Below are 26,937 nucleotides of genomic sequence, written 5' to 3' on the forward strand. Positions count from 1 at the left end.
TCTGTTTTCTGAACTTGGAATGATTTGGGTACTGGTGAAAGACTGGAACGTTATCTAAATAGATGACGCTGATGTTTACCTTTTACCTACTGGATCTGGTATTAGATTTGTAATAAGGATGAACGCAGGGGAGATGCAGAAACTGTTGTGTTACCAGCTGATATTCTAATTAGAAGATCAATTGCAGTGTTTTGAATGTAATAACAGAATGTGACTCTAAAGAATGTGGTAACTTTTTCATTTCACAGTTAATACTGTGCTGAATACAGGATACAACCTTACATACTTACATTACTGTCTTATCTAGATGTCATGTTATCTATATTTAAGTTTTGACTTTGTTTCAAGGAATAAAGACCTCAGCCAGTATATTTCTGTTCTTATTGTAGGCATTATATTGTACTGACTGCCAGCACCTGTACTGAGGAGCATCACTTAGAATGGTAAGGCTTGAAAACTTGGGTTTGGTACGCAATTGAAATACAAGTAATTGTTGCACTTTACTGTTAACTGTATTAACAAATTAAATATTAAACTGTGAAGTATGGCATCATCTACTAAATGAAAAACTATCTATCTTGTAAAAGAAAACTAGTGTAAATCTTACTGTTTTGTGGAGTTATCATGAAGATCTGAGTCACAGTGAGGGAGAGCAGCACTAGTGTGCGATATACGTGAAGGTCAGGTGTTCTGCGTCATCTGGAACAGCAGATGTGTCTCCTTACAAACATCAACACATCTTCAGTTAGGAGGTTCTTGTTGCAAAGGCTCTATCAAACAGGGATTACTTGATGTGACCAGATCTGTAACAGCCACTGGAGAGCCAGGTATTTTACAGACTTGAAGAGCAGTGGTCAGTGCACCCCCAATATATGTATTATTTTCAAGTTACACTTTACTGAAATTCTCATTTTCTTTCTGTGTATTAATGGATTGTCTTGTGCACAATTCCAGCTTTCAATACAACCACTCTGTAACCTTGAAAGAATTAATTTATAGCTTGTTTGTTAGATGTAATATGTGATTTACAATGAAATTGTTCTTGAATGCTAATTTGCTCCAGCTTGGTAGTCACCTAACTTCAGAGCCTGCTTTTTCCTCCAGTGAAGTCAAACAATACTGTTTCATCTGAGTGAGGCATCTGCCTGACAGCGCAGAGCATCTGTTGTAAAACATATTTACTGAGGTTTTAAGCTATTATGCGTTTAGACCTGTTACATTTTGTGATGAAAATCAGCACTTCAGTATGACTGGTAGTTTAGAAGTGCTGATCTGCTTTGCAAAACTTTGTGAGAACAGCCTCAGTTACAGTTGGAGGAAGCCACTAATTATGAAGTGATGTTTGGCACTGCCTTAAGGGAGATACAACAAAAATTCTGGCCATCATGTGCTGCAAAACTTTATGTATGTTGAAGCAAGGAGTAGTAGGTGAGGAATTAAGGTACTGTGACTTTATTCTTAGCTTTGCAGTGTATTATATGTTAAGTATTTTATATTCCCTGTTAACTATTTTGAAATGTTCTCTGAACTTTGGAATCTGTCCACTTCAGTTGTATCAGCTACAACTTTGTGTCAGTCACAATTAAATGCAACAAGGATTTATGGGCGGAGGGCTTAAAGAGCTCTGATCTATTTTTTTTTTTTTAATACAACATAGTTTGCATCCAAATATCTTGCTTGCAAGATGAAGAAAATTCTGACTTCAGTAAGAGCTGAAATTTTTTAGTTTTTAGAAATTGAGCCATAATGAGGCTTGATTGTGTATCTGTGGAAACATAAAAGCAATAGATGGACTTGTTTCAGTTTGCTTTAAGTTCATAGCTCTTGGTTGGATTTGGGAGTAGCCAACACATCTGTTGTTCACTAGTTTATTTCCTGTAGTTTTTTAACTGCTTTCAAAGTTAGTGGTGTTCTTGGGTAAAAGGGTGAAGTGGCATTACTCTGTGGGCATGGTTTGTGTCTTGAAGTTAAAGTGACTTGTATCTTAATTATAGGAACTACATTTTCTGTTTGGTTTGAGGAGGGTAAACTTCTGTGTTTAATCTGTCTAATTCCGTCTTCACACAAATGTGATTGTCCTTGATTTTCTTTCTGAACTGCTCATCCTGATGATCTTTAGGGTTTTGCCTACTTTGAGATGCAGGTAGAGATGCTGGGATGTGCTGACTATACTCCCACAATTCTGATGAAATGTAGTCTGTGATGAAAATAAAAACAAGTAGGTAAACTTTGGTCTTCGGAAGCTCTAAAGCTCGGCTATCACTGGGTTAGTCTCAAACTGCAGTGTGTGATCTCCTGTCTTTTCAGTTGGAAGGAGCTTATTCCTTTTTGGTTGATTAGCATTACGTTATAAAAAGACATAATTACTCTTTTGGGCACGGTAAAGCTGAGCCAATGTTTCTTGTTCTTAGGGTTGGCCTCGTGGAATCTAAAATTCGCGTGCTTGTTGGGAACTTGGAAAGGAATGAATTTATAAATATCGCACACGTAAATCCACAGTCTTTCCCTGGCAACCAAGAACACTGTAAACAGTGAGTGTCGTTACTCTTAAATACAGTTTAGCCATTGTATTAACTTGTTTACATTCATTTATCTCAACTTGTCCAGCATGTTCTGCTATGTACCTACTGCTCTGTAGGTGCAAGATTCTGAACACTTTGGATTTTTTCAAGAAGGGCAAACTTCCAAGAAAAGTACTTGGAGCTTAAGTAAGGGCTGACTTCAGTATTTAATTGCTGTGTACAGCCAAGCTGTTGTCTCAATCATTTGTTGAGGCTACTCATCAGCATACTTGGCATGTCTGCATAAATGATAGATTTCTGAATCTGTCTCTCTAGGAGTCGCTATGTGTCAATGTGGTTTCTGGGAATCATATTTAAGAAATTGGAAAGCGCAGAAAGTACTAAGATTGATTTAACATATGATATACAGTCATTCACAGATGCAGGTAAGCCTATGTTTTATTTTGCTCTAGTCTCGTTTCTTTTTTGGTTCTACTGGAAGTTGCATCCTGGAATGAAATGTACTTCCCCCTGTTAATTATTATCTAGGGACCAACATAAAGGGTATCTTTAAAATCTTCCAGTTCTGGCACTTTAATGAAGTCCATCTTAAAATGGGTCTGTATTGGTCATATACAAAATGATGAGATGCTTCCAGATGCTATACCAGAAGCAAGGGACGTAGGACAGATAGGTCTGGACTATAGTACTCAACAAGAAAATGGTAGTGCTACTGTAAGCCTAAAAATCCCACTGTTCTAGTGGGTGAGTGAAGATCATGCTGAGTTTGGTGGAAGAACTGCATTTCATGAAGCAGGCGGTCAGATGTGAATCTTGTAGGTGTTGACTGGGTATATCTACAGTTGTTAAAAAGGAGTCAGTTGTGTGTTGCTCTGAAACAGGAGGTCAGCTGCATCAGATTCTAAAGACTTACAATATTTTTCTGATATGTTTGTGTATGATAACCTTAAAAGTTCATAAGCCGGTGATCTGTCGTGTTAATTGCATGCAGTTTTGCATGTTTAACTTCATATTCATCTCCTATCATTACTTTTGATAGATGTAACAGTAATATTGTATGTATTGTCAGGTAAGGCTAAAATAAAGAGAAAGCAGGGGAAGAAGTCATTTGAAACTACTTTTTTCTGTAGCCTACTAGCTCCTGACCTGACTACTCGTGAGTTTCTCAGAAACACGTATGCTGTTAAGCTCATGGCCTTACAATTTGCTAAAGAAATCAGGTTGATCTTCTGAAGTGGTGTTAGGACAAATAATTTTGAACTGTGAACTTCCTTAAATGTTTATTATGCTGATGGAGAGTTTATCAACAGAATAAGCTTAGATTTCCACTTAAAAATGTGGTAAAAGCTGAGCGCCTTACCTCATGCTTTGGGATGTAAGACCTAGAAGAATGCATCTGAACTCATCTGAATTTTTAAGCTAATGAGACTTCCTTCCTCAGACTCATGCTGTTGTCTAATGTGTACTAATTCTGCTGAGCTAGTGTGACAGTTAACTTGCATTTAAAAAAAAAATGCAGGCAGTTAAGGAAAACTGTCTTGAATTGCAATTCTGGTAAGTCAGATGTACCTCGGATCTAGTTTTTGACTTTTCTGGAAGACTGAATTCTTGAATCTGAACTGCTGGGATGTTGGATGATATTACAGAACTGTTATAGGGGGGAGGGAAACGCAACACAGTTGCACCTTAAATATGAAACTAGTCTGAATCTTGAATAAGGCATCTGATGTCTTTTCAGCTGTGCACTAATAAGGGTTCTGGAAAATCAACTGGATACCTTCTCTGTTCTGAATCAGAAAACTAATGGCAATGGAATACTATTTCCTTTAACTTAAAATCAGTCAGATACAACCTGCAGAGTCAGCTATAACCAAGTACATAAACACATTTGAACTTAAATATCTGTTACGTGTCTGGTCTGTACTGGATGTGAAACGATCTTGAGAAGACAAGTGAGCTGATGTGCTGTGTGGAGGACTGGAATTGCATTTGGTGGTTAGTTGGGCGAGAAACTTCTTGTTCTTCATTTAGGCAGAACAGATTCAAAAGTTGCTTCTTTCCAAATAAACCGTGTAGCTTTGATAAATATGTAATGCAAATGTTATCATTAAGCTACGATACCAAATTATGTGTTAGTTTACAGGCAAGCAAACAACATTAACATGCTAAAGGAAGGTATGAAGATTGAGACAGCTTATGTGAAGAGAAAGCATCTCCATTATTTTTTGCCTGCAGGAACCTTACAAAAAAGAAAGAAGGTATGATTACAAATAATGTGACTCTTTTGCAAACTTTATCTTGCTTACTACTTGTTTGGAAAATGAAAACTTCCAATTTGTTTCAGCAAAGCATGCTAAATATTAGTCAAAATGCTACTGGGCTTCGGTGCAAAAGGGCCTCTTCAAATGAAAGCTTGAACAGTTCCAGAGACGACAACTCCAGAACACCATATAATTCCTCTTCATTAAGTATGATATCTAAATTGGACACTTCTACAGCAGAGATGGAAAGGTTAGTATGATAACCTTAGAACTGAGAAAGCTTCTGTTAACTGACTCATAATAAGAACAAGGTCTAGGACTTCATGTTTGAATCTATGAAGATCATGAGAATGTGGGACCCCATTGGCTTTGGGAACAAAGGTGGAACCTTCTTTGGGAGTGAATCAAAGGGAAATTGTTACAATAACTTCATACACATCAGTATGTAAGAATAGAGTAGAATTTGGTAGTAGAGCAATTATTTGGTTTGGAGTATAAATAATTTTAGGTTAGAATACAACTTTTTGAAGCTGGAGTATTTTATATGTAGGTAACTGATCTTTCTAACAAAGCATGGTTAATGCCAAGCAGAGTTGAGTTCTATTACCAGCACTGATCTTGATCATAAAAACTCCAGAGCGGCTACTGAATTATTGGGGCTCTGTAAGAACTTGGACGTAAGATTCTTCAGTGTATTGCCAGCTGTATTTAGGCTTAGTTTGGTATTGTAGAAGTAGCATTTTAAAAAAAAAAAAAAAAAAAAAAAAAAAAAAAAGAGGGGTGGCACCTGTTAGAAGAACAGATGCTTTCAATGAAGAAAGTAGCATGGAGCACTATGTATGCAAAGCTGGAAAAATCTGCTAGTATATGGAGGCTCACCTAAAGAAAATATTCATCCTTAATCTGAAATTCAGTGGAACGATCTGCCAGATTGTCAGTGAGTGTGCCTGAGCTGCTTAATAGAGCTAGGGAGTAGACTGTTCTTGTTGTGCATGAACGTTCTACAACTGATGTACAATATTTTGAACTAGTATTTTATTACACCAGAATTGTGGAAAAACATATTTTTACAGAAATGCCACAGTTTGGAGAACGAATGGTGCTAACAATAGAGAGAAGATGACTCATGTAGCTGTGTCACCAGTGTCCAAGGGAATCTCCATTCCAGTTATTGGTTCAAGTATGTATTAAGGTGGTAGGTGGAATGCAGTCTTTAACTTCATGACCGAGGTCTAAAAGTTTGATGTTTCCTGCAGAAATGGAGGCTGCAGTTGCTATAAGAACATCAGGACCTCCATCTGACTGCACCATTCCTACAGCAATAGGACATAACGCTGTTTCTCAACTTAAAACGCGTTTTGTCCAAGGACATCATGAACTAAGCGGGACTCAAATTACAGCTTCAAAGAGTGCTGCACCTAAACGGCCTCATTCACCTGCCTCAAAAGAATGCTCCAAGAGATCAAAAGACAGAGAAAAGGTAGAGAAGAGGGGTTAGCCTGAGGAGGATTTGAAGTAGTAGTTATTGATACAGAATGAATCGGATAACTGATAAAAAATATGTATGTACATCCCTAACAGATTCAGGAGTCTAAACTTAAGTATAAGGATGGTTTTACTAATGCAAGTATTAAAAATTGTCTTGGATATAGTATGTGTCTGGTTAGCAGTTCTTTTCATGATCTGACACTGACTGTTTCTAGTCTGATGACATCATATCTAAATGCTACTATTTTTGTTCATGCTCCAGCCAACTACCAAAGGAAATAGCTCATTTGGAAGCAGTTCTTAGAACAATTTAGAAAACATCATAACTGTCTCTAACCGAAGGAGATAGCATCTTACAAACACAGATCTTCTTGTGCTATGGAAGAGAGTGTGAAGTTGCTTGTTAAATCTTGTTCTCATGAAAGCTTTAGATTCATGCTTGATTAGTTCTATTACAGAAAAAAATCTCCTTTGAGGGCTGCTTTTTGAGATTTAACCTTTGCTTTGAGGCAGAAATCAAGAACAATTCAACTCAATTTTGCATCTTGAAAAGCACCACCAACCTTTGGAATTATTAACTAGTATTGAATATTTCATGTGTAAAAATGTAAAGAAAGAATAGTAAGAGTTCTAAGTGATCTGAGATTTCTGTTAATGTTCTCAGTGTCTAAATGTTATTATAAGAATGGCTAATATGACTGAATGCTGTTATCTGGGTATGAAGGTAACTTTAGTCTAGGAATTGAGTCCTGTATATTTTGTTTTTAGTTAATTGGCCAGGATTCAGCCTTCAAAGATGATGGTAATCCGGAAGATGTAAAGAGAAGATCTACAGAAAATGTAATTTCAGGTGGCTTTATTCAAAGTAGAGTAAATGGAGCGTTCTAATGCTGAGAATTCATGACATACTCTACACTTACTGATGTAAACAAAAGTATGCTGCGTAGTCTATGCTTGTCATGCATTAAATAGATTTTTCTGTATCAGCAAATCAAGTTGTTAAAGACTAAAACTGCTATAAAGACTGAAGCATTTAACCCTTCAAAGGACGATACAGAGCCCTGTATTTATTCCTGCTTTCTATGAACTCTTGAGGGCACGTTCTCAAATCAGGATATGGTTTTGTTGGTAGATTGGAAGTTGAAATACCTTAAACATCGCATGTATGCTTATAGGAACTTAATGAAAGTGTAGTATTTATCTAAAAGGTGGAGGATGTCAATGCACATGTGTATTTAGCTTTGCTCTCTGTTAAGTAACAAATTTGGAATAGCACCTAATATATCCTTTTTTGCTGTTTAGGTTGGCCTTGGAGGAAAAAACAGGCTGATTGCAAGTATTGACACATCGAGGTCACAGGTATTGGGAAGCAAAATTAGATTTTTCCTTGTATGTGCAAAGGCTTACGTACTAACCTCTGAAACTGATTCTTCTAGTAAGTGGCAAGCCTTTACCTTTCATGCTTCTGAATTGAGTTGCAAACAGGAATCCACATTTGCAAAGAGAAATCAAAGATTCCAAGAACTTACGCTTCGAGATCCCTGTCGCCATTTGACATCTCCCATCCCCAAAATGACAGATTATTTCCAGTTTGCTTTCTTATTTTTTTATTAAAGTGATGTGTATGTTCCTTGCAGACCTTTTGTAAGGTGCTCTGAGCTCCAGCTACTTTTAAATATTTGTGTACTGACTTCATTGACAGGGCTGGAAGCTTCAAAGTGTACAAATAAATCAAATTTTTGAGTCAAGTGGAATGTTGAAGAACTGGGGGGTTATAAGAGTGGAAGTACACTGGACAGTAGAGACATTGTATTCCTGATCAGTGGATCCAAGAGGAACAGTAGCTGCTTCTATTACGCCTTTGAGCAACTTCTTTTCTGGCAGGAGATGTTTTTTTTTCTCTCAGGAATTAAGTGTGTGGAGAGGAAAAGTGAAAAATATCCTTTTCTGTGAATGTTTATTTTGAGCTATACTGGTTTGAGATATAAGAGATAATCTATTCAGCTAGGAAACTTTTATCTGCTACTTCTTAATGCACTTATTTTTTTTCCCTGTGGCATCTTTCTGTGTGTTATAGAGGCTCTGCAGTGAAGAACTACCTGATTCTTCATCTCCTGTTCCAACAAATGGTATTCGTATTATTAAAAGATCCATCAGACTCACCCTTAACCAGTGACCAGCATCTTCAGGTAAAGATGATATTCCTTTGTTTCATATTATTTTGTGGCTCCCAACAATAAATGGAGGGTTACTGTTGTCGTGCTGCAATGTTACCTAGTTAAACATTTGTGTTTTTTTGACTTGCAGGTATTGTAAGAAACTCCTCTGTGTAGTTTTTACAAGATCACTTGCTGCTGAGTCACTGGCTATGGAAATCATACTGCTATTTTTAAGTAGTACTAGTTTAGGCACTCGCTTCCTCTGGAACTGCTTCATGTGTACCCTTGCAGTAGCTGTACTTAAGCCTTTTTAAAAGTCTTAATCACTAGCTGAAACAGCTTTTTGAAAAAAACCACAATCAACTTGTCTTGTGACTTGGATTCAGGATGTATGTAAACAGGGTTGACTAGTCACTGCAACCACATTGTGGCTTCAAGTATGTAGGTATGTGCTTATTCATGTGTGCTTTCCTAGTTGATGTGGATTATTGTTCTTATCTTAAAGTATCTTCCAGTTTGGCACACACACCCTGTGCATTCGTCACAATGATGCTCGGTTTTGTACAGGCAGTAGTTTTCAACTGTCTAGCACAGCTGTGTACTATGCACCTATTGTCTCTCATAGAGGCCCGTAAATAATCTTCACTATTGAAGAAAGTGCAATAGGACTCTAAATAGTTACATGTAGCAGTCTTATGTCTGGCTCTATAAACATTTATAACACTTCTTACCCAGTTAAGTGCATTAGAGTTTTTTGGGGGGGTGGAAAGAAATAACTATTGATTAAAAAAGAACAACAATCTTATGCTATGTTTCTACTGCAATTTCTTTATAATCTGGTATTTTTTGTAAATGAAGTTGAATGTCTTTTCCAGAGTATTTTTGTATGTATTGTAAATACTATCTTTCAAAGAAATCTAAAACTTCAGTCTCTTGTTTCCATTTTTATGAAAATGAAAAGTTCTTTTTAAAAATGTCAAGCCAGAGGTGTGGGCAGGGACAAACAACGTTCTGCAAAATGACAGCCGTGCTACAGGCAACCTGAGCCAACAGTGCTGCTGCACTGCTGCTGATGCTTCCTTGTCTTGAGTTAACATACCCTGAGTGAATAGTGCAGTTGGTAAAGTGAGTTGACAGCTGATGTTCCAGTTTGCTCTTTGGGCAGTAGATGCTCCTCTTAAAATGAGTGCTTGTCTTACAGCAGTTCTGAGCTTTGATCATCTTTAGCATCCGCATGAAGTCCCAGTAACAAAACTGAAGGATCCTACAAATCTTGTGAAATCTTCCTTCTCTAATATTATCCCTACTGCTAGTTTTCCAAACTTGTGGAGAGAGCATGACCATACTTAAAGTACATACGTAGTTCACCCATATTACACTTGGCTTCACCCTTTCTTCAAGCACCTTTTTCTTTTAAAAAGCTTGGCTGGGTTTGAGAGGTCACTTCTTATACACCCTCTGCTCTCAAAAACAAAAAAGCCCACCCAGCCTTCACTGCAAGGCTTGCATTTAATCACAAGTTGAAAGGAAGGAGCTGAGCACAAAGTGGGATTGTAAAAATGATACTTTGTGACTGTTGTTTTCACATAGGCAATATTTAAATATCCTGTTATTAGCTACTGTACTTACATATAACTTCAACACTTGTGTAGATAAAAGTTTGCCATGAGTTTGAAGAAGCCTATCTAAAGTAGATAGGCTTGCTTTTTTTTTTTTTTTCTAATAGGAAAGCTTCTTACAATAGTGTGCAACTCTGTAATATCGTGCTTCTTAAACAATTTCCCTTTCAGTATTACAGGAGCATTAGGGGCTGCCTTGCCCTTAAGCCCCTTCATCAGCGCACAGATTTATGCAAACAGTCTTTGACTTTGCTAATGGTTATTGATGAATGCCTTCAGTTGTTTGTTTGGTTTTTTTTTTTTCATACTCTCCTGTGCAGTTAGCTTCTAGTCACTATTACACCATTTTTCTTTATGGTTAGAGTGAAGAAAAATGTTTAGGAAGGATCTAGGTTACTAGTTTTTGAGACTTGATCCAAAATAGATGAGATCACAGATTCTCTTCATATACCCTGGTTTAACACTTAGTGCAGTGCGCAGTGTCCCCGTTGTTCTGTGCTTTCACTGGCTATTGCAGATGTGCAATACTGCAGTTATCTGGTGTTCTCAGTTCCTCTCTTGGTCTTTGGTGAGTTAATGATTGGAATTCAGCAATTTTGACTAATGTTCAAATTGCAGAAATGTAAATGGTTTTCCTTTGTTTATTGAGCAAGTCCTTTGTTAGAGTGACTGAAAGTTACTCATGCATAAAGACTTATTGAGCCTCTCTTCCTGCAAGTTTGTTTATCTGCTATCTTAGCTGACTGTTGAGTGTGTGGCTTGGAGATTGAGGTGAAAGGGGATGAAGGATGCAGTTTTTTAAGGAGATGAATTATGCTTGTATTGGAAACTATTCCCAGTTACTAACAGTGTGTAAGGAATTAATGTATACTGTAGTTTTGTTTGCTTAGTATTAGCAAGGAGACAGTTGCTGTAAGTTACCTACACTTCCTTTGTAATGCAGGACCCTGCAGCAGCTAGGAACAGCTAGTAGAATATTTCTTGTGCTAGTGCATGGGTGTCCAACCTTTTGGCTTTCCTTGGCCCCACTGAGTGAAGAGGTATTGTGCTGCGTATACATGTGTTACTTTTGGTGCAACATCTCCTACTTATTTCCCTGGAAACTACACCAGATATGAGGAACACAATAACACTATTTAATAGAGCAAATAGTGTTTCAACATATTCATTGTCATGCATTTTTACCAACAATTAACAAGAGCCTGCATGCTGTACTGGCCTAACTCTGTACCAGTAGAGGTGACCTACCGCTGCTGCTGTGCACCACCCACTGCCTCTCTGTGCTTATATCCACTGTTTGGTCTCCAAAAATGTACGTCAAGCATTGATGAATGTCAGCGGGTGCCATTTTTTCTCCGTGGTGCAGTTCAGTGACACTTTTGCTTCATACATACTTCCCTGTCAGATGCCATTTTGTCAGTATGTCCCTCTTCTGTCATTTGTCACGCAGTAACAAAACAATATTAGGGGAAAGGTTCAACCTCTGCTGCTATACCACCACTATTTTCTTCTTTTGACTTTTAAAGATGGGCATAAAGAAGGCATTGAGAACCTCAACCTTTTCCTTATCCTCATCGGTCACATTCCCTGCCACATCCAGTAAAGGATGGCAATTCTTCTTAGACCTGCTCTTACTGTCACTGTATACTGTATATAAAAAAAGAATTTTTTTTTGTTCTTTTTTACCCCAATAGCCAAGTTGAGTTGAAGCTGGGCTTTTGCCTTTCTGATTTTCTCCCTGCACATCCTAATAACTTCCTTGTACTCTCCTTGAGTTGCCCGTCCCTTCTTCCAGAGGAGGAAGATTCTCTTTTTCTCCTGGAGCCTCAGCAAAAGCTCCTTCTTCTTCCCCGCTGGCATACCTTGCAGCACAGGAGGATAGCCTGCTCCTGTGACTTCGAAGACTTCCTTCTTGAGGAGTGACCAGCATTCCTGGACCCCTCTACCCCTCAGGACAAAATCCCAAGGGACTTTCCCTACCAGCATCCTGACCACTTTGAAGTCTACCCTCCAGAAGTCCAAGGGAGCAGTTTTGCTGCCCCTCCTCTTGACTTCACCAGGAATTGAGAACTCTGTCATTTTGTGTCACTCTGTCCAAGGCAGCTCCCAACCTTCACATCTGCCACCTGTCCTTCTCTGTGAACAGCAAGTCTAGCAGGGCGCCTCCCCTGGTAGGCTGTCTTACCAGCTTCATCAGGAAGTTGTCTTCCGTACGCTTGAGAAACCTAGACTGCTGCTTCTGTGCTGTATTGCCAGCATATATCAGAGAAGTTCAAGTCCCCCATGAGAACAAGGGCAGGTGATCACACAGCTTCCACTAGCTGTTTATAGAACACCTTATCCATCTCTTCATTATAGTTAGGCAGCCTTTATCCTTCGTGCCTTGTTTAAAGCCTACCCAACGAGCGCTGCCAACTCCTGGGCTAAGGTCTGTTTCACCCTTTGGAACAGGTGAGACACATCCACAGCCATCGGGCCAGCTGCTGAGTAAGCTGCCACATGGTAAAAAAAAAAACCCCAAAGCTCTAGCATTATAGTTAATTCGTATCAGCAACAAACTTATTTAGATCTTTCATTTTTTTAATTAAAACAAACAACAAAATATAGAGGGCAACAAAATAATAAAGCTACTGGGATATTTGACCTCGTTTTCGTGAAATTGATGCATCAGTGTGGTTCATGGAAGTGATTGCGGCTCTTAGTGAGCTTTTCCAAGGTGCTCATCAGATTTTGAATGAAGTTTTACTCCTCCCGTGCTTCATCTTTGAAAACAGTTGTTCACAACTGGCACCTACGACCAAAAAGTGGTGACGTGAATGAGGCATGATTGTGAAGTGAGGAATAATTTGTCTGGTAAGAGAGGGCTGAGAGACATGATCAGATTTTTGAGCTGAATATCTGATTGCAGCTCCGTACATTAAATTTGATAATTTTCAGGTCAACTGAAAGTAGAATCACAAATATACAAAAAATTGCGCATTTTTTTGTTTTAGAATTTGAGAGTACGTATCAAGATCACTTTATCAAAATGGAAAGCATGGCTGAATATTTTTCGGTTTGCAGGACTGTGGTTGGCCAAAATATCAAAATATATGGAATTATTTCCCACGGCATGAGATAGCATTGCTCTGCAGCCTCCCTGTGCCCTGCTTTTAGCTGAAGCAGAGTTAGCACCACAGCAGTGTTTGGTTATTGTAAGCAGTGGATGCGTGTCTGGGGCAGGGCCACTCAGTGGCGAAGAGCTTCTGCCCTGATGGTGTGGGGCAAGGGGTGGGTGCAGGACAGAGCTGTGTCAGACTGCGTATGGACTGTGGGTTGGACGTGGCTGCCTTAGCAAATACAGAAATCAAAGGAAATAATCCATCATCTTGAAACTGGTACATGTGGTTGAGGGAAGGAGGAGGCTCACTGCTTTTGTGATACTCAGTGGAACAGGCTGCTTAGCTTTAACACAAGCAAAAACCCCTAGTTGTGTTTTTGCTATTACCTCATTGCACTTTATAAAAAGAGCCTGATCCTGTGAATTATTCCAGTAAACAAAAGGCCATGGTTGTCACGTTATGCATCTGCCTGCAGTCGAGGGGTGTTACAGAGTGGAAAGTGCAACAGTGACAGCAAAGCATCAGGCTGCAGCAAGTGAGGATTCACTCAAACACAACAGCAGGGGGCACAGAAATAAAGGAAAGAAACTGGTAACCTTTGGAAAGCCTCAAGTATGCAGGAAGCTCCAGAGGGATACCCTCACCTGCACAGCCAGTACTTAAATGAGGTCTGAACTCATGCACCTGAGCTCCCCTGGGTTAGCCTTGCCTTCCCACCAAGTGCTCAAGCACTGTTTCAAGCCGTGACAGCCATTTCCACTACAAGGGTCTAATGCCCATCTTGGGCAACAGGTACCAGGGCCCTAGAGCCAAAGGAAATCAAACTGCTGCAGGGGGCATGCTGGCAATGTTCTGTGAAAACAGGCCCCTTCCCCTCCCCCAAGAGGGCTCTAGGCTGCTATCTCAGGAACAAAAGGAAAGTTTATGTCTTCGGAAGAGTGGGCAAGCTACTTGTGACAATCACAATTACGTAGTGAAGCTGTGCAGGAAGAAAATCAGAAAAGCTGAAGCCCAGCTGGAACTGAACTTGGCAACTAAGTTGAAGGACAACAATAAATATTTAATAAATACATCAGTGGTAAGAGGAGGGCTAGAGAGAATCTCTGTCTCTTTTTGGACACCAAGGGCAACATGGTCACCAAGGATCAGGATAAGGCTGAGGTACTTTATGCCTTCTTTGCCTCAATCTTTAGTAGTAAGACTAGTTACTCCCTGGGCACACAGGCCCCTACGCTGGGGAACAGAATAGGCCCTGCATAACCCATGATGAGATGGTTTTGGACCTGCTCTGAAAGCTGGACACCCACAAATCCATGGGACCAAATGGATTGCACCCTAGAGTGCAACGTGGCAGATGTGGTTGCCAAGCCACTCTCCATCATCCTTTGTCAGTCCTGGCTATGGGGAAGTCCGACAGATTGGAGACTGGCAAATGTGACACCCGTCTTCAAAAAGGGCTGGAAAGATGATCCTGGTAGCTACAGACCTATCAATCTCACCTTGGTGTCTGGGAAGGTTAGGGAACGGATAATCTCAGGAGCCATCATGGACCAATTGAAGGTCAACCAGGGGGTCAGGCATGTGAATGGGTTCATGAATGGTGCATCCTACCTGACAAACCTGATTTTGTTTATGACAAGGTGACCTGCGTAGTGGATGAAGTAGTGGCTGTCGATGTGGTGGACTTCAAGATGTCCTGGATGTTGATGTCCTGGACTTCAGGAAAGCCTTTGACACTGTCCCCCACAACATTCTCACGGAGAAGCTGGCTGCCCATGGCTTGGATGGGTGTACACCCTGCTGGGTGAAGCACTGGTTGTATGGCTGGGCACAAAGAGCTGTGGTCAGTGGAGTTACATCCAGTTGGTGCTGGTAACGAGCAGTGTCCCCTAGGGCTCGGTACTGTTTAACATCTTTATTAACAATCTTGATGAGGGGATTGAATGCACCCTCAGTAAGTTTGCATACAACACCAAGTTGGGAGGGAGTGTTGGTCTGCCAGAGGGGAAAATGGTACTACAGAAGGACCTGGATAGACTGTATCAATGGGCTGAGACTAACTGTGTGAGTTTCAATAGGGCCAAGTGTCGGGTCCTGCATTTTGGTCACAACAATCCCAGGTGATCCTACAGGCTTTGGGAGGAGTGGCTGGGAAGCTGCCTGATGGAACAGGACCTTGGTGTGCTGATGGGCAGTGGGCTGAATGTGAGCCAGCAGTGTGCACAGGTGGCCAAGAAGGCCAATGGCATCCTGGCTTGGATCACGAATGGTGTGGTGAGCAGCACCAGGGAAGTCATCCTGCCCCTGTAATCAGCACTGGTGAGGCCTCACCTCGAGTGCTGTGTTCAGTTTTGGGCACCTCAGTACAGAAAGGACATGGAGGTGCTGGAGCAGGTCCAAAGAAGGGCAACAAGGCTGGGGAAGGGCTTGGAGAATATGGCCTATGAGGAGAGACTGAAGGAACTGGGGCTGTTCAGTCTGGAGAAAAGGAGGCTGAGGGGAGACCTGATTGCTCTCTCAAATACCTGAATGATGATTGCAGCAGAGCAGGGCTGGTCTTGTCTCATTGGTGACAGGATGAGGGGAAATGGCCTCAAGTTGCACCAGGGGAGGTTTAGGTTGAATATCACGAAAAACAACTTTGCAGAAAGGGTTGTTAAGCACTGCAATGGGCTGCCCAGGGAGGTGGTTGAGTCACCATCCCTGGATGTGTTTAAAAACCATCTGGATGTGGTGCTCAGGGACATGATTTAGCAGAGGGTTTTTAGGGTAGTATGGTTAGATTGCAGTTGGACTTGATGATCTTTAATGTCTTTTCCAACCTGAGCAATTCTATGATTCTATGATCTCTGCCTGCCCACTGCAAGGTTGCTGTAGAAGTGTGCACTTCCTGTGATTGAAAGAGTTAGCAAGGAGGGTCCAACTTCCTATGCTGCAGGTTTCCTACTATAAGGCCTGTGTGGGGGTGGGGACAAGAGCTGCTGGGACAGGGCTGGCACGTCATTGCAGTGCAGCATATGGGGGATGTGTGGCTGGAGAGCATTGCTGCCCAATTCCCTGACCAGCCTGCAGGGGTTGTGGGGACCATCTACTGCTGACTGGCCAGTTCTTTTGTTACTCTGCCTTGCTTTCTGCTTTGGGCTCAGCAGAGTGTAGTAGGGATGTTTTCCAGCTTTTGGAGCTGATAAGAAAGGGGAATCATGGGCTGTGAGCTCACTGGTTGGCATGGCTCCATCTGTGGCTGTCTCTTCAGCTGCTGTCTGCACCTTTGACTGGCCTGGCACTGTAGGTGCAGCTCAAGGGCTGGAGCTGCTGGACCTGGTGTATTTTTTGTAGAGGATGAGGAATACTAACAAAACAGTAGCTAGGGGAGTGTTTCTTCTATTATTGCAGGAGATGCAACTTGTTGAGCTCTCAGCAGTCTGACATTCAAGAAACTGATAGAAATCAAACTGAGTCAGCTTGTCTTCTGTGCAGTTCCTCTTTGCAGGGAAGACCCTGTCTGACTCATCCTGCTGCATTCACCCGTCCTTGTTTCTTATCCATACCTTTTCACTTTGTCTCATCTGAGACTTTTGTCTACTTTGCTGTCTTATTTTTCTACCCAAATAAATCTTGCTTTTATTACATGTGAAATGGGCGGTACTTCTTTCTGTGCTGATGGGCAGAAAATCCTGATAGCCTTGAAATCAAAGGAGAAATAACCTACCTTCTTTCAGTTTCAGTTTGGGGCAGCTGGGCAGCCTACTGCAGGAAACATCCAGCAGGCTCTGCAGAGTGTGCAATAGAGAGAAATCTGAATATTTTCTGTTCCTAAGCAAATCTGGCAAGCGTGCGTAGGTTCAGACTTCTCAAAGGCTCAACGTGTGCTCAGATTTGTGTGGTTTTACAAAAGAACAGTAAAAAGTTCAATAGTGACACCAGCACAACTTCCATACTGAATTTCATGTCCTTGTTTCTGAAATGTGAAGAAGAGTTTCTTGAAAATTTTTAGAATTCTTTGAATATAATTAAGGATCATGTTTTCCCCATGTGTTCTTCTTGGAAACAACTGAGTCATCTTTTTCCAAAAAATCAGGTGGGAGCAGTGTGTGCAGTCATACTCCAAAGAATTTGTGTTTTTTTTGGTTTTTTGTTTTTGCAAACTTGGAAGTAACTGAAAATGTGGTCTTAAAACAGGAAGTGTTGACTTGCAATAACTAACGAAGTGCATTGATGGCAGTATGAGTGGGAAAACAGCCAGTAGGTACGAGAGCCAGAAATTGCTAGAATTAATTTTGTTCTTCAACTTTTAGTATTTTCCTGTGTGCTCAGTGGACATGAACAGAAAGAGATCCTATAAACACTGTAACCAAGTGCATATGCACATCGCTCTGTGTACAAGCACCTGGCTTTGTGTCTCTAGCACTACTCTTGCCTTTTTGAATTTTTTTTCAGATTTCTTTTTCTCTTATGCATTAGATGTTGAATTTACATTTTACGTACAGCCTTTTCCACTACTTAAGCAGAAGGGAATAAACTTGTCATTGTGAGCAATACCACAGATTCCTAATAACTATGCTAAAAAAATAACTATTATTTTGAGTTTTGCTTTTTTTTTTTCCTCCTCTAAGCAAGACAAGCATTAGAACTTCAGGAAACTGAATGTTTATCCTGCCTCTGATTCTTATACACGAAACCAGAAGTTTGTAAGTACTTATTGCAAGACTTGTACTTGGTCATTACGTTCACTTCTGTTTTTGTCTGGTTGGCATAGCATGCATTAGTTTTTCCACCTTACTGTAGGTGTTTTTACAGGTCTTTACTAATACTGTGCCTGTTACTGCATAGAATAACAGCTATGTTAGAGTTTGGACACAAACCAGCATAGGCTTTGTATTTACAAAACAAATCCAATCTGTTAAATCACGAGCAATAGGAATATGATAGATACTGTGGACAGCCACTTTATAGAAAATGCTACAGTTAAGAAAATCAGTTGAGACAAAAATATGTCTCTGGGAGTTGCATTTTGAGGAAAATGAGTCTGTTGCCATCAATTGTTAGCAATGAAAAAGCAAGGGAATCCCCTGTGCTCCTGCTCTCCCAATAAATAAATCATTGTGTTACACTAAATGATAAACTGTGTAAGTACAGAGATATTTACTTTTCTGTAATCCAAGGTAAATATTTGGCCCAAGACTGTAAAACTGTAAATCTATTTACTAAATTATTCCTCTAACAGAAATAAGTAATGAAGTTGATTGTATCTCCCATGTTATTACTTCACCGGGGGAAAATTCAGTCAGGGTAGTATCTCAGTGCTTTCCAGGCTCTGCTTATTTAAATACGTTTTCAGTTCACTTTTTAGTAACATTGGCCAGAAGACTGGCTATGGAGCTCAGATGGGGCTGTTCAGACTTAATCTTGCATTTTCTCAGCCTTAAAGGTCATCCCTTATTTCAGTGGTTGTGATGTCAGTGGGGAAACCCGGCTGCACTTTTCTGTTCTTGTGCAAAGGTCTCAAACGTCAAATAAAAGCAAAACACTTAGAAAACTTAGAAAAGGCTTCTTAGCCTTAGAAAACTTAGAAATTACCCACAGGTTCTTAGTGACTCCTAACCAAAACCGTGTTATTTCATCAGCTCTTGCTTGTATGTGAACTTGTTTTTTTTTTCTCAGTTGCTGTTTCTTTCACTTAGTTTGTTTTCTTTTTCAGCTGCTTGTTAGGGGAAGCTGTTGTTGTTCTTCTGTTTGATAAGTGATGGATGCCACTAACTAGTTTGAGAGAGGACAAACCAGAGTGTCCACCAAATTTCCCATAACATTCTGTATTAAGGTTTAGTACCGTTGTGTACTTTCTTCAAGGCTGATCCTGACAGTATGTCAGATTATTTTTCAACACTTGATTCTTTACAATATTTATGAGAATTTTTCTTGAATCTCTGCTTTAACATAGGAGGAATCTGCTACAGAAATTAATAACTTGAGATGTCAAAAGTTTGTGGCAATACTAGAAACTGAAGCCAAATTTTCTGAATGTGTGAGATCATGGTGTTTGATCCTTACCCTTTAAAGACATGTCGTCTGTGCCTGCAATGGGGGTTCCCAGTCCACATCATTACTGTATCCCACTAAGAAAGACAGTTGTGACTACCTCTAGGGGTTGTAAGTAACCACCTGTTGATTTTTAGGCTGCTAGTTATATGATTGATGAGATTGTTTAGGAGGAATCCCAGTAGTTCCTGATAGCAGAGTTGTGAAAAAATTCCAGAGTACTGATTGTCCAAATTGTAGATGGCTTTTTACCTGGTCTCTGAGATTCTGATCCAGATACTGCTAGAGATGTCTTTCACTGATGCTGTTTGTTGTACCATACAGCCCTGGCTTCTGTACGAAGAACGAATGTAGCCTTTCAATGAGTAAATCATTACAGTACTTTCATCTTTTGTGGAAAATTGTCTATCACAGAGTAGCACTTAATATGAGAGATTACTTGCTTAAGGTCACGCATTAAAGTCACAGAGACATTAAGCATCACATAATGATGTTGTGGAACTGAATGAATTGGAGAGATTGCTGCTTGGTGATATTAATTCCCAAGCTGTGTGTTAAGTACTGCAATACTAAGTAGCATAGCAGCTAGGTTTTGCCATGGGTTTGCCTCCAACACACAGCCCTGATATGAGACTTGATTTTGTTGTCATGCATTTTAGACCCAGAGCTATCTCTCTTGAGATTCAATATTTAAAATGACTGCTGGCTTCAGCAAAACTACATATCTTCATGGGGAAAGGACTGTAACTACTGAGTAGGGTAGGTATAGTTATGAATGTTATACATATGAACTGGTGTGTTATGTCTTTCTGAATGAATGAGAGCTTACAACAAGTTGTTGGGTAAATCTCTCTTGCAATACTTAAATGAATAGTAAGTCTGTATGGCTGCATGTTTTTTATCGCTCAGACAAAGTTCCAGACAACCTAAGTGGAAGTTTTGCCCGTAAAAATAAATAATTGATAAAAGTATGTTTGGGTTCATGACACTTCAAATATATTGCTAACCTATTGTTGCACGTCCCAAAAACTTACTAAGCTTACTGTTGTAATCAAAGCTTGTTCTGTGAACAAGCCTAAGAATGCATTATTGATTACAACTGTTCAAATCCAGTCAAGGGAAGCTGACATACCCCTTCTCTATGTCTTTAGGACTGTGATTTTTCCTACTTTTTCCTGGATAAAGTTGTTCATTGGTCTCCGCTGCTTTAGTATTTTATATGCAAAGAAGATCAGAATTCTGGCTCCCCTCCACCTCACTCAGCCAGAACAGAATTTATACAAACTACCAAACTTCTGTTCGTGAAACATTGCTACACACTGCATTAGATAGCTCTGGGCTGGAAAACAGCCAGTATCTTTTGCAAAGTTGAAAAGTTTGTGAGTGAGAGGCTTACGAGGGGCAGAGGATATTCAAAAGAGAACTTAGCTGGAGCACCTCTCCTGTGAAAACAGGCTGAGAGAGCTGGGCTTGTTCAGTCTGGAGAAGGCTCTGGGAAGACCTCATTGCAGCTTTTCAGTACTAGAGAGGAGCTTATAAACAGGAGGGAAACCATCTTCTTACGCAGTTTAATAGTGATAAAACAAGGGGGAATGGTTTTAAACAAAAAGAGGGGAGACTTGGCTTAGATATTAGGGGAGAGATTTTTCAGTCAGCAGGTGGTGAGGCACTGGCACCGACTGCCCAAAGAAGCTGTGGATGTCCCATGTCTGGAGGGTGCCCAAGACCAGGCTGAATGGGGCCCTGGGCAGCTTGATCTAGTGGGGGGCAAGCAGCTCGTCTTACAGCTAAGTGCCAGGGCAGCTTTAATGTTCCTTCCAACCCAAGCAACTCCGTGATGAGCACAGTTATCATTTAATGGGGTTGTCATGCAGATGAAGAGCTGTCTTAGATCACTCTGTGCTGCAGAGTCAAGGTAATAAATCACCCCAAAAGCTTGAAAGCCCTAGAAGCCTAAAAACAGAATACGAGAACATGTGAAGATAGTGAAATGAGGTAGCACTAACAATATACAAGCTAGTAACAGTTTTTAATTGCTGCTTTGTTTGATCAAGTAGACATTTTGAATAATTTTGTGTTTATTCCAGCTATTTGTCAGATCAGATAGCAAGCCTACTTAACAAATAAAAATGTCTCCAGAATTCTGTCCAATCTTGAGGCTATGGCTAAGTCTGAGCTCCCAAATGGAACCTTTTCTGCCTTATTCTTCTAATTGTTTTGAAAAAGGGTGCCAAATAGAAAAGCTTACCTAAGTTTAAATCTTATTTTGTATAGACATAGCTGACCATGTGAAGCAAGAGTCTCTAGTCTCTCAACAGCTTTGAAGTTGTATTGGTTCTGAATTGGTTCTCATTCATTTCTTCTCTCAGAGGTTAAGAAAAGGTAACAAAACTAGCTGTTTTTTAATCATCTTTAAAAGTTACACCTTTCAAAGCAGATTTAGAATTAGCTTTGCTGACTGATTTTGCTTTTTAAACAAAAGATTATGGAGATTCACAGAAATGCTTTATAAACTCCAGTGGTAACTTTGGTCTTGCTTTATTTTGTTAGGCAGATTGTTGTTTATGCAGGCTTCTCGATGGTAGCTCTTGGAAAAGGTGCTGTTAGCCATCTTTCACTGCTTTCTCTGTCTATGAGAACTGGAGATACTGCAAAGATTGAAGTTCTCTGCGTTATTCACCAAGATCTTTTTACTCTCTTGTGCTGGAAGGAGCATGAAACCACGCAAGCACAACAAGCTATTAGAAGCAGATTTAGTGAAATTTAGGGAGGAAGTGATCGTTTGCACATCCTTCTAGGAAATCTTCCCACTGAACACTAGGGGGCATTTTACCAACATACGACGAACGCAGCGCAGTTGCCAACGATCGGTGGGAGAGTGGCGTCAAGGCCCTTACAGAGCAAGATGTTGTGATGGCAGGGATAAGGCAGCAGAAATCGTCGGGCACTTTATTCAAATCTACTGCCTTCTTTCCCTCCCCCCCCCCTCCCCCCGACCCTCCCCCAGTTCTTACTTACATCGACACGCAAACTTGTAATGCTGAAGCTAGTGCAAAGGAAAATCGTCAAAGCATTACGGTTGGAAAAGACCACAGCACAACTGTCTTCAATTTTTATTAAAAAATAAACCCAACAAAAACAAACAAACAAAAAAGCAACCCAAAACCATATGACCAAGTAATAACAAACTTGTCCCAAAGCCTGTATGCTTTAAAGAAACATAACAACTTTGTAAAAACTGAAAAACTGACCGGAGTTAAAAACTTAAAAAAATCTGAAATCTGTCCAACTTCAGATTTCTTATATAAAAGAAATATATTTTCATGTTTAATAGTGTCCTTTCTTTACAGAAACAACTGCATTTGAATACATATGCGTAAAGAAGTAACTGCATATATTGCTGCATGTAAAGTGGCCTGTTGGTTCACCAGAAGTTGATGAAGGGAGAGTCCTTGTGTAGGTGCAACTCATAAAGTGAGTAGACCAGCAAAGCCTGGAGTTCACTTGTGAGCTCTACCAAATCCAACAGCTCTTTGCTTTCTGGGTTAAATGCTTCAAGATCTGTCACACAAGAGAACAATTGGCTGAGAGAAGTACGTTTAAAAACTCCGCCTCAGCGATACTGTGATTTCCAGATTGCAGTGGAAGCTGTGAGATGACATTTTTAGCCTCTTCATCGCATCTGAGAGCAAGAGTCAGTTCTGCAGTGCCTGAGAGGGACGCACTTGAATGTTGTAACTTGTCAAGAAAGGCCCATCTGCATTGGTGCATAAAAGGCTCTTCATGTGCAGAGACACTGGGAATATGGTCAAGCATTTGTAGCTCTTCTTTTTTGCCTTTCACATAAAGTTATCTTTCAGTTTGTCCACAAAATTCTCACTTTGGCTGCCACTGTTTTGCACTCTCAACAGACTGTTTATACTTCTTGTACAGATATGGGCAATGGACAGATGAATGGATGTTGGCCAATATCTTGTGTTGGCTGTCCTTCTACTTTTTCATATGTAGAATGTCTTTCTAAATAAAATTTCTCACTTGGGAGATATTTTTCTCCAGAGTTCCAATAAAGCACCTTGGTTGTTTTCTGTACTAGCAAAACTACATCTGTAATTGTCATTCTGGTCAGCAGTGGTATCTTCCAGAGTGACAGGCTTTGGCTTCTTTCCACTGCTTCCTTTCAAGTTTTCACTGTGTGTCTGGCTGCATCTGCAGACCTCTGAGTCTTTGGCAGCTGTTTGCCCTTCCTCCCTTTTTCATCTCTAACTTTGAGAAGCACAACATTGCTCTCTGTGGCACTTGCTGGCCGACTGGAATCCACGTGCAGTTTGATTGTCACACTTGAATCAGTCACCTATGTAGCCAGTGGTTTGCAATTCTTTTCGCCAGTTCAGATGCCCTGGGTCTCAGTAATTTGCTATTGGCAGACTCTATGTTGTTGGGTCTGTCTTTGTATGTCTGACTGGTTTCAAGGTTTGGCTGCCTTGTGCCAAAGCAGAACTGCTTCATGTTGTCCTGCACTTTGCTGGAAGTCAGAGCAGAGCTGTCAGTCTCGTGAGCAGCCTTCCGGAAGGCTGGTGCATTCTGGAGGGCTGCTTTCTCTTTATCTGGCAGATAAGTCATCTTTCCTCAAGCTGAGCATTGCCAAACTCAGGGCTTGCTGAAAAATTATAGTTTTCATGCAGATTGCTATTTCTTCCAAACTCAGGAAGATTTTGTGCTGAGATGCCTGTTCTACCTTGTGCTTTGTAGGGTCTGTTAGCCTAGCTGCTGCTCTGAGCAGCAAAGCCAGCTCTCACTAAACTGGCCTTGCTTTTTTTTAGAGTCTTGCTAGTCCCACAGAAGCTCTGGGAAGAGGTGCTTGTTGCTTTTGGCCGTTGTTGCTGTGGCCGGAGCCCTGGCGCAACTTCAGAATATTATTGCTGGCTGCAACCTCATAGTGCATCTTTCAGCCCATCTCCAGGAGCTCTGGAGCCTACCGTGCTCCTCATACCGTGCACCTATGGGGTGATGACTCTACTCAGCCATCCTTCTCTTTACTATGTTGCTGAGGTGCTCTTGCTTTACTAGTCAGTGTGTTCGGGGCTCTTCTGGGACCCAGTTCTAATGCTCCAGATTCCTTATTTGTTTCTTTTTTATCTGTCTTGTGCTGCCAACTGTTCTTTATGTTTTTTTAAAGGAAGCTAAGGTAAGGAGAAATGAAAAATAACTGATCCCTGACTTCATTCCTTTTTGCAGATTGTCTCTTGGTCATCTGAATGGTGCTTTGCAAACAGCAGTTTCTCTCTAGATACTTCAAACTTCAAACCGCTCTTGTCTTTTCCAGCTGGAGTAAGGTTTTTGGATCAGGGTTTAGAATTTAAAAAGAAATGGTAACAATAGGTTGTTACTTCTCCCAGAGTAAATTATGAGATCATTCCCCTCTGGTTTGCACATGTTTATCTTTGATTTTTGTAATTTACACATGGTCCAGTGTGATAACTCTTAGCCTACCTCTGCCAAACAGGATAAAATCCCTTCACTTTTAATTTTAGTTATTTTCTTGTCATCTAAACTTTAACTGCAACATTGTCAGTTCTAGCCCATCCTTTTATTACGACTGTCATTCTATGCTTTCATGTCATGTTTTCCAAAAGGAGCTTGTGGAAGATAAATACTAATGGTCTACTGGCAGTGGTAGGCGCTGGCTAGCAGTTACATGTTTCAGTCTCTGTGAAACAGATCATTCAGGGGGGGATGACCTTCAGCACTGCTGGCTTGGCTTGTAGTCCAGAGTCTTACTGGAGTTGATCAGAGCTGGAGCCGGGACATCAGTGGCTCTAGTATCATACTCATTTTTTTCTACACCTGTGTGTTAAGCAGTTATCTCTTTTTTACATCCACCTTTCTGTATAACACTGCCACTTATTTCATCTCTTTCTTGGTCTCCTTTCTTTAGCTCCTGTGCTTAGATGACAGAAGAAACTTGTCCTAATTTTCTCCTCATATGTCTGGTTTGTTTCCATTCAGCAGACTGTCTAGATGTGCTTTTTATACTGCACAAAGAATCTGTTCAGTTCCTTTTTATCAAGATGTATTGTGCAACAGATATCTTGAGGAATTATTGTTTGCCCTTTCTTATTGTTTCTTTTAATCAAAAATAAGTTACAAGGTCGATATGTATATTTTTTATTCATGTAGAGGAAAGCAGTTTTTCCAGGCATCTGAAATATCTGAAAATGCTTTGAGTCTTACAGTGACCTATACATACACTATACCTATGGCACAATAATATTTTGAGCTGAGGATTTCGTTTGGATATTTATGCACAATTTTTTTCCTAAAATATGTTTATGTTCAGCCTGAAGAATGGTGTTCTTTCTGTGATTCCTAGGTGTAATCCTTGAACTATACAGTGCGTAAGTCAATGGACCAGGGATTTAAAAATAAGTCATGGAAGACTTCAAATCGAAAGATGTATCTAGCTGTTCTATATATTGAAACAATTCATTTTTCTTTTATAATTCTGGCTGTATATTTTGTATTCCAAAGCTGATGTTAAGTGGCTTACACTTCCTGCAAGCCCTGGAGAGAAAAAAAAAGGCTTGTAGTAAAGTTTTGAATGAGTGATTGTTATCCTCTGCAGGTGAACCCAGTGCTTTTCTGACACCACCACAGTCTAGAAATGTTTGTGGAAGTGTAGTGCAGTCGTGCTCAGTGCGCACATATAAAAAAGATGAGAGTTTTGGTGGGTGGACTGTTCAATGGGTGAAGAACCAGCTGCAGGACCAAGCTCAGAGAGTGGTGGTCACTGGCTCAATGTCTTGGGTGAAGATCCCCCCCAAGGGAGCAGTGGTGGGCCTGATACTCTTAATATCTTCGTCAGTGACATTGACAGTGGGGTTGAGTGCACCCTCAGCAAGTTTGGTGATGACACACCAGAGGGATAGGATGCCATTCAGAGAGACAGGCTGAGCAGTGGGCCCGAGTGAGATTCATCAAATGCAAATGAAAGATGATGCATTTGGGTCGATGCAACCCTCATTACCAATACAAACTGGGGGGTGAAAAGATGAAGCACAGCCCTGGACCTGGTGGTACTGGTGGATGGGAAGCTGGACACGAGCCAGCAGTGTGCCCTCCCAGCCCGGAACCAGCTGTATCCTGGGCTGCATCAAAAGCAGCTCGGCCAGCAGGCTGAGGGAGGGGATCCTGCCTCTCTGCTCTGTGCTGTGAGACCTCACCTGGAGCACTGTGTCCAGGTGTGGAGTGCTCAGTACAGGAGAGATGTGGGCCTCTTGGAGAGCATCCAGAGAATGGCTACGAAGATGCTCCACAGAATGGAACACCTCTCCTATGAGGACAGGCTGAGAGAGCTGGGTTCAGCATGGAGAAGAGAAGCTGTGAGGTGACCTGAGAGCGGCCTGTTGGTGTCTAACAGGGAGCAACAGGAAAGAAGGGGACAGACTCTTTATCAGGGTCTGTGGTGATAGAACAAGGGGAAATGGTTTCAAGCTCAAAAAGGGCAGATATAAGGAAAAAATCTTCTACAGTGAGGGTGGTGAGGCACTGGAACAGGTTGCCCAGTGATGTGGTTGATGCCTGTCCCTGGAGACTTTCAAGGCAAGTCTGGATCAGGCCCTGAGCATCCTGATGGAGCTGTGGTGTCCCTGTGCATTGCAGGGGAATTGAACTAGCAACGCTAAGGATCCTGTGATTCTATAATAAACAGTTCACTCCTTGTGAAATTGCATCATAAATGAATAAGATGGTGT

The 26,937-nt window shown here is 40.7% G+C and overlaps 1 protein-coding gene across 6 annotated transcripts in view; it reads left to right on the plus strand.

Annotated features, from left to right (window-relative positions):
• PAPOLG (poly(A) polymerase gamma) overlaps nt 1–23,095 on the plus strand; it is a 31,588-nt gene extending 8,493 nt beyond the window's left edge. For 2 of the 6 annotated variants that reach the window (XM_048937685.1, XM_048937682.1), the window contains exons 13-23: nt 390–443; nt 2,412–2,531; nt 2,838–2,947; nt 4,659–4,780; nt 4,867–5,033; nt 5,857–5,963; nt 6,040–6,263; nt 7,040–7,111; nt 7,574–7,630; nt 8,349–8,460; nt 8,579–9,461. In XM_048937685.1, coding sequence (XP_048793642.1) covers nt 390–443; nt 2,412–2,531; nt 2,838–2,947; nt 4,659–4,780; nt 4,867–5,033; nt 5,857–5,963; nt 6,040–6,263; nt 7,040–7,111; nt 7,574–7,630; nt 8,349–8,447 — 1,132 coding nt within the window. In that variant the 3' untranslated portion in view covers nt 8,448–8,460; nt 8,579–9,461. Of the gene's footprint in view, nt 1–389; nt 444–2,411; nt 2,532–2,837; nt 2,948–4,658; nt 4,781–4,866; nt 5,034–5,856; nt 5,964–6,039; nt 6,264–7,039; nt 7,112–7,573; nt 7,631–8,348; nt 8,461–8,578; nt 9,465–22,536 lie in introns of those variants that run through there. The other 4 variants (XM_048937687.1, XM_048937686.1, XM_048937684.1 and 1 more) reach the window with 4 other exon arrangements.
• Nucleotides 23,096–26,937: the final 3,842 nt, after the last annotated feature.

This window comes from Lagopus muta, chromosome 2 (genome assembly GCF_023343835.1).
Source record: "Lagopus muta isolate bLagMut1 chromosome 2, bLagMut1 primary, whole genome shotgun sequence".
NCBI lineage: Eukaryota > Metazoa > Chordata > Aves > Galliformes > Phasianidae > Lagopus > Lagopus muta.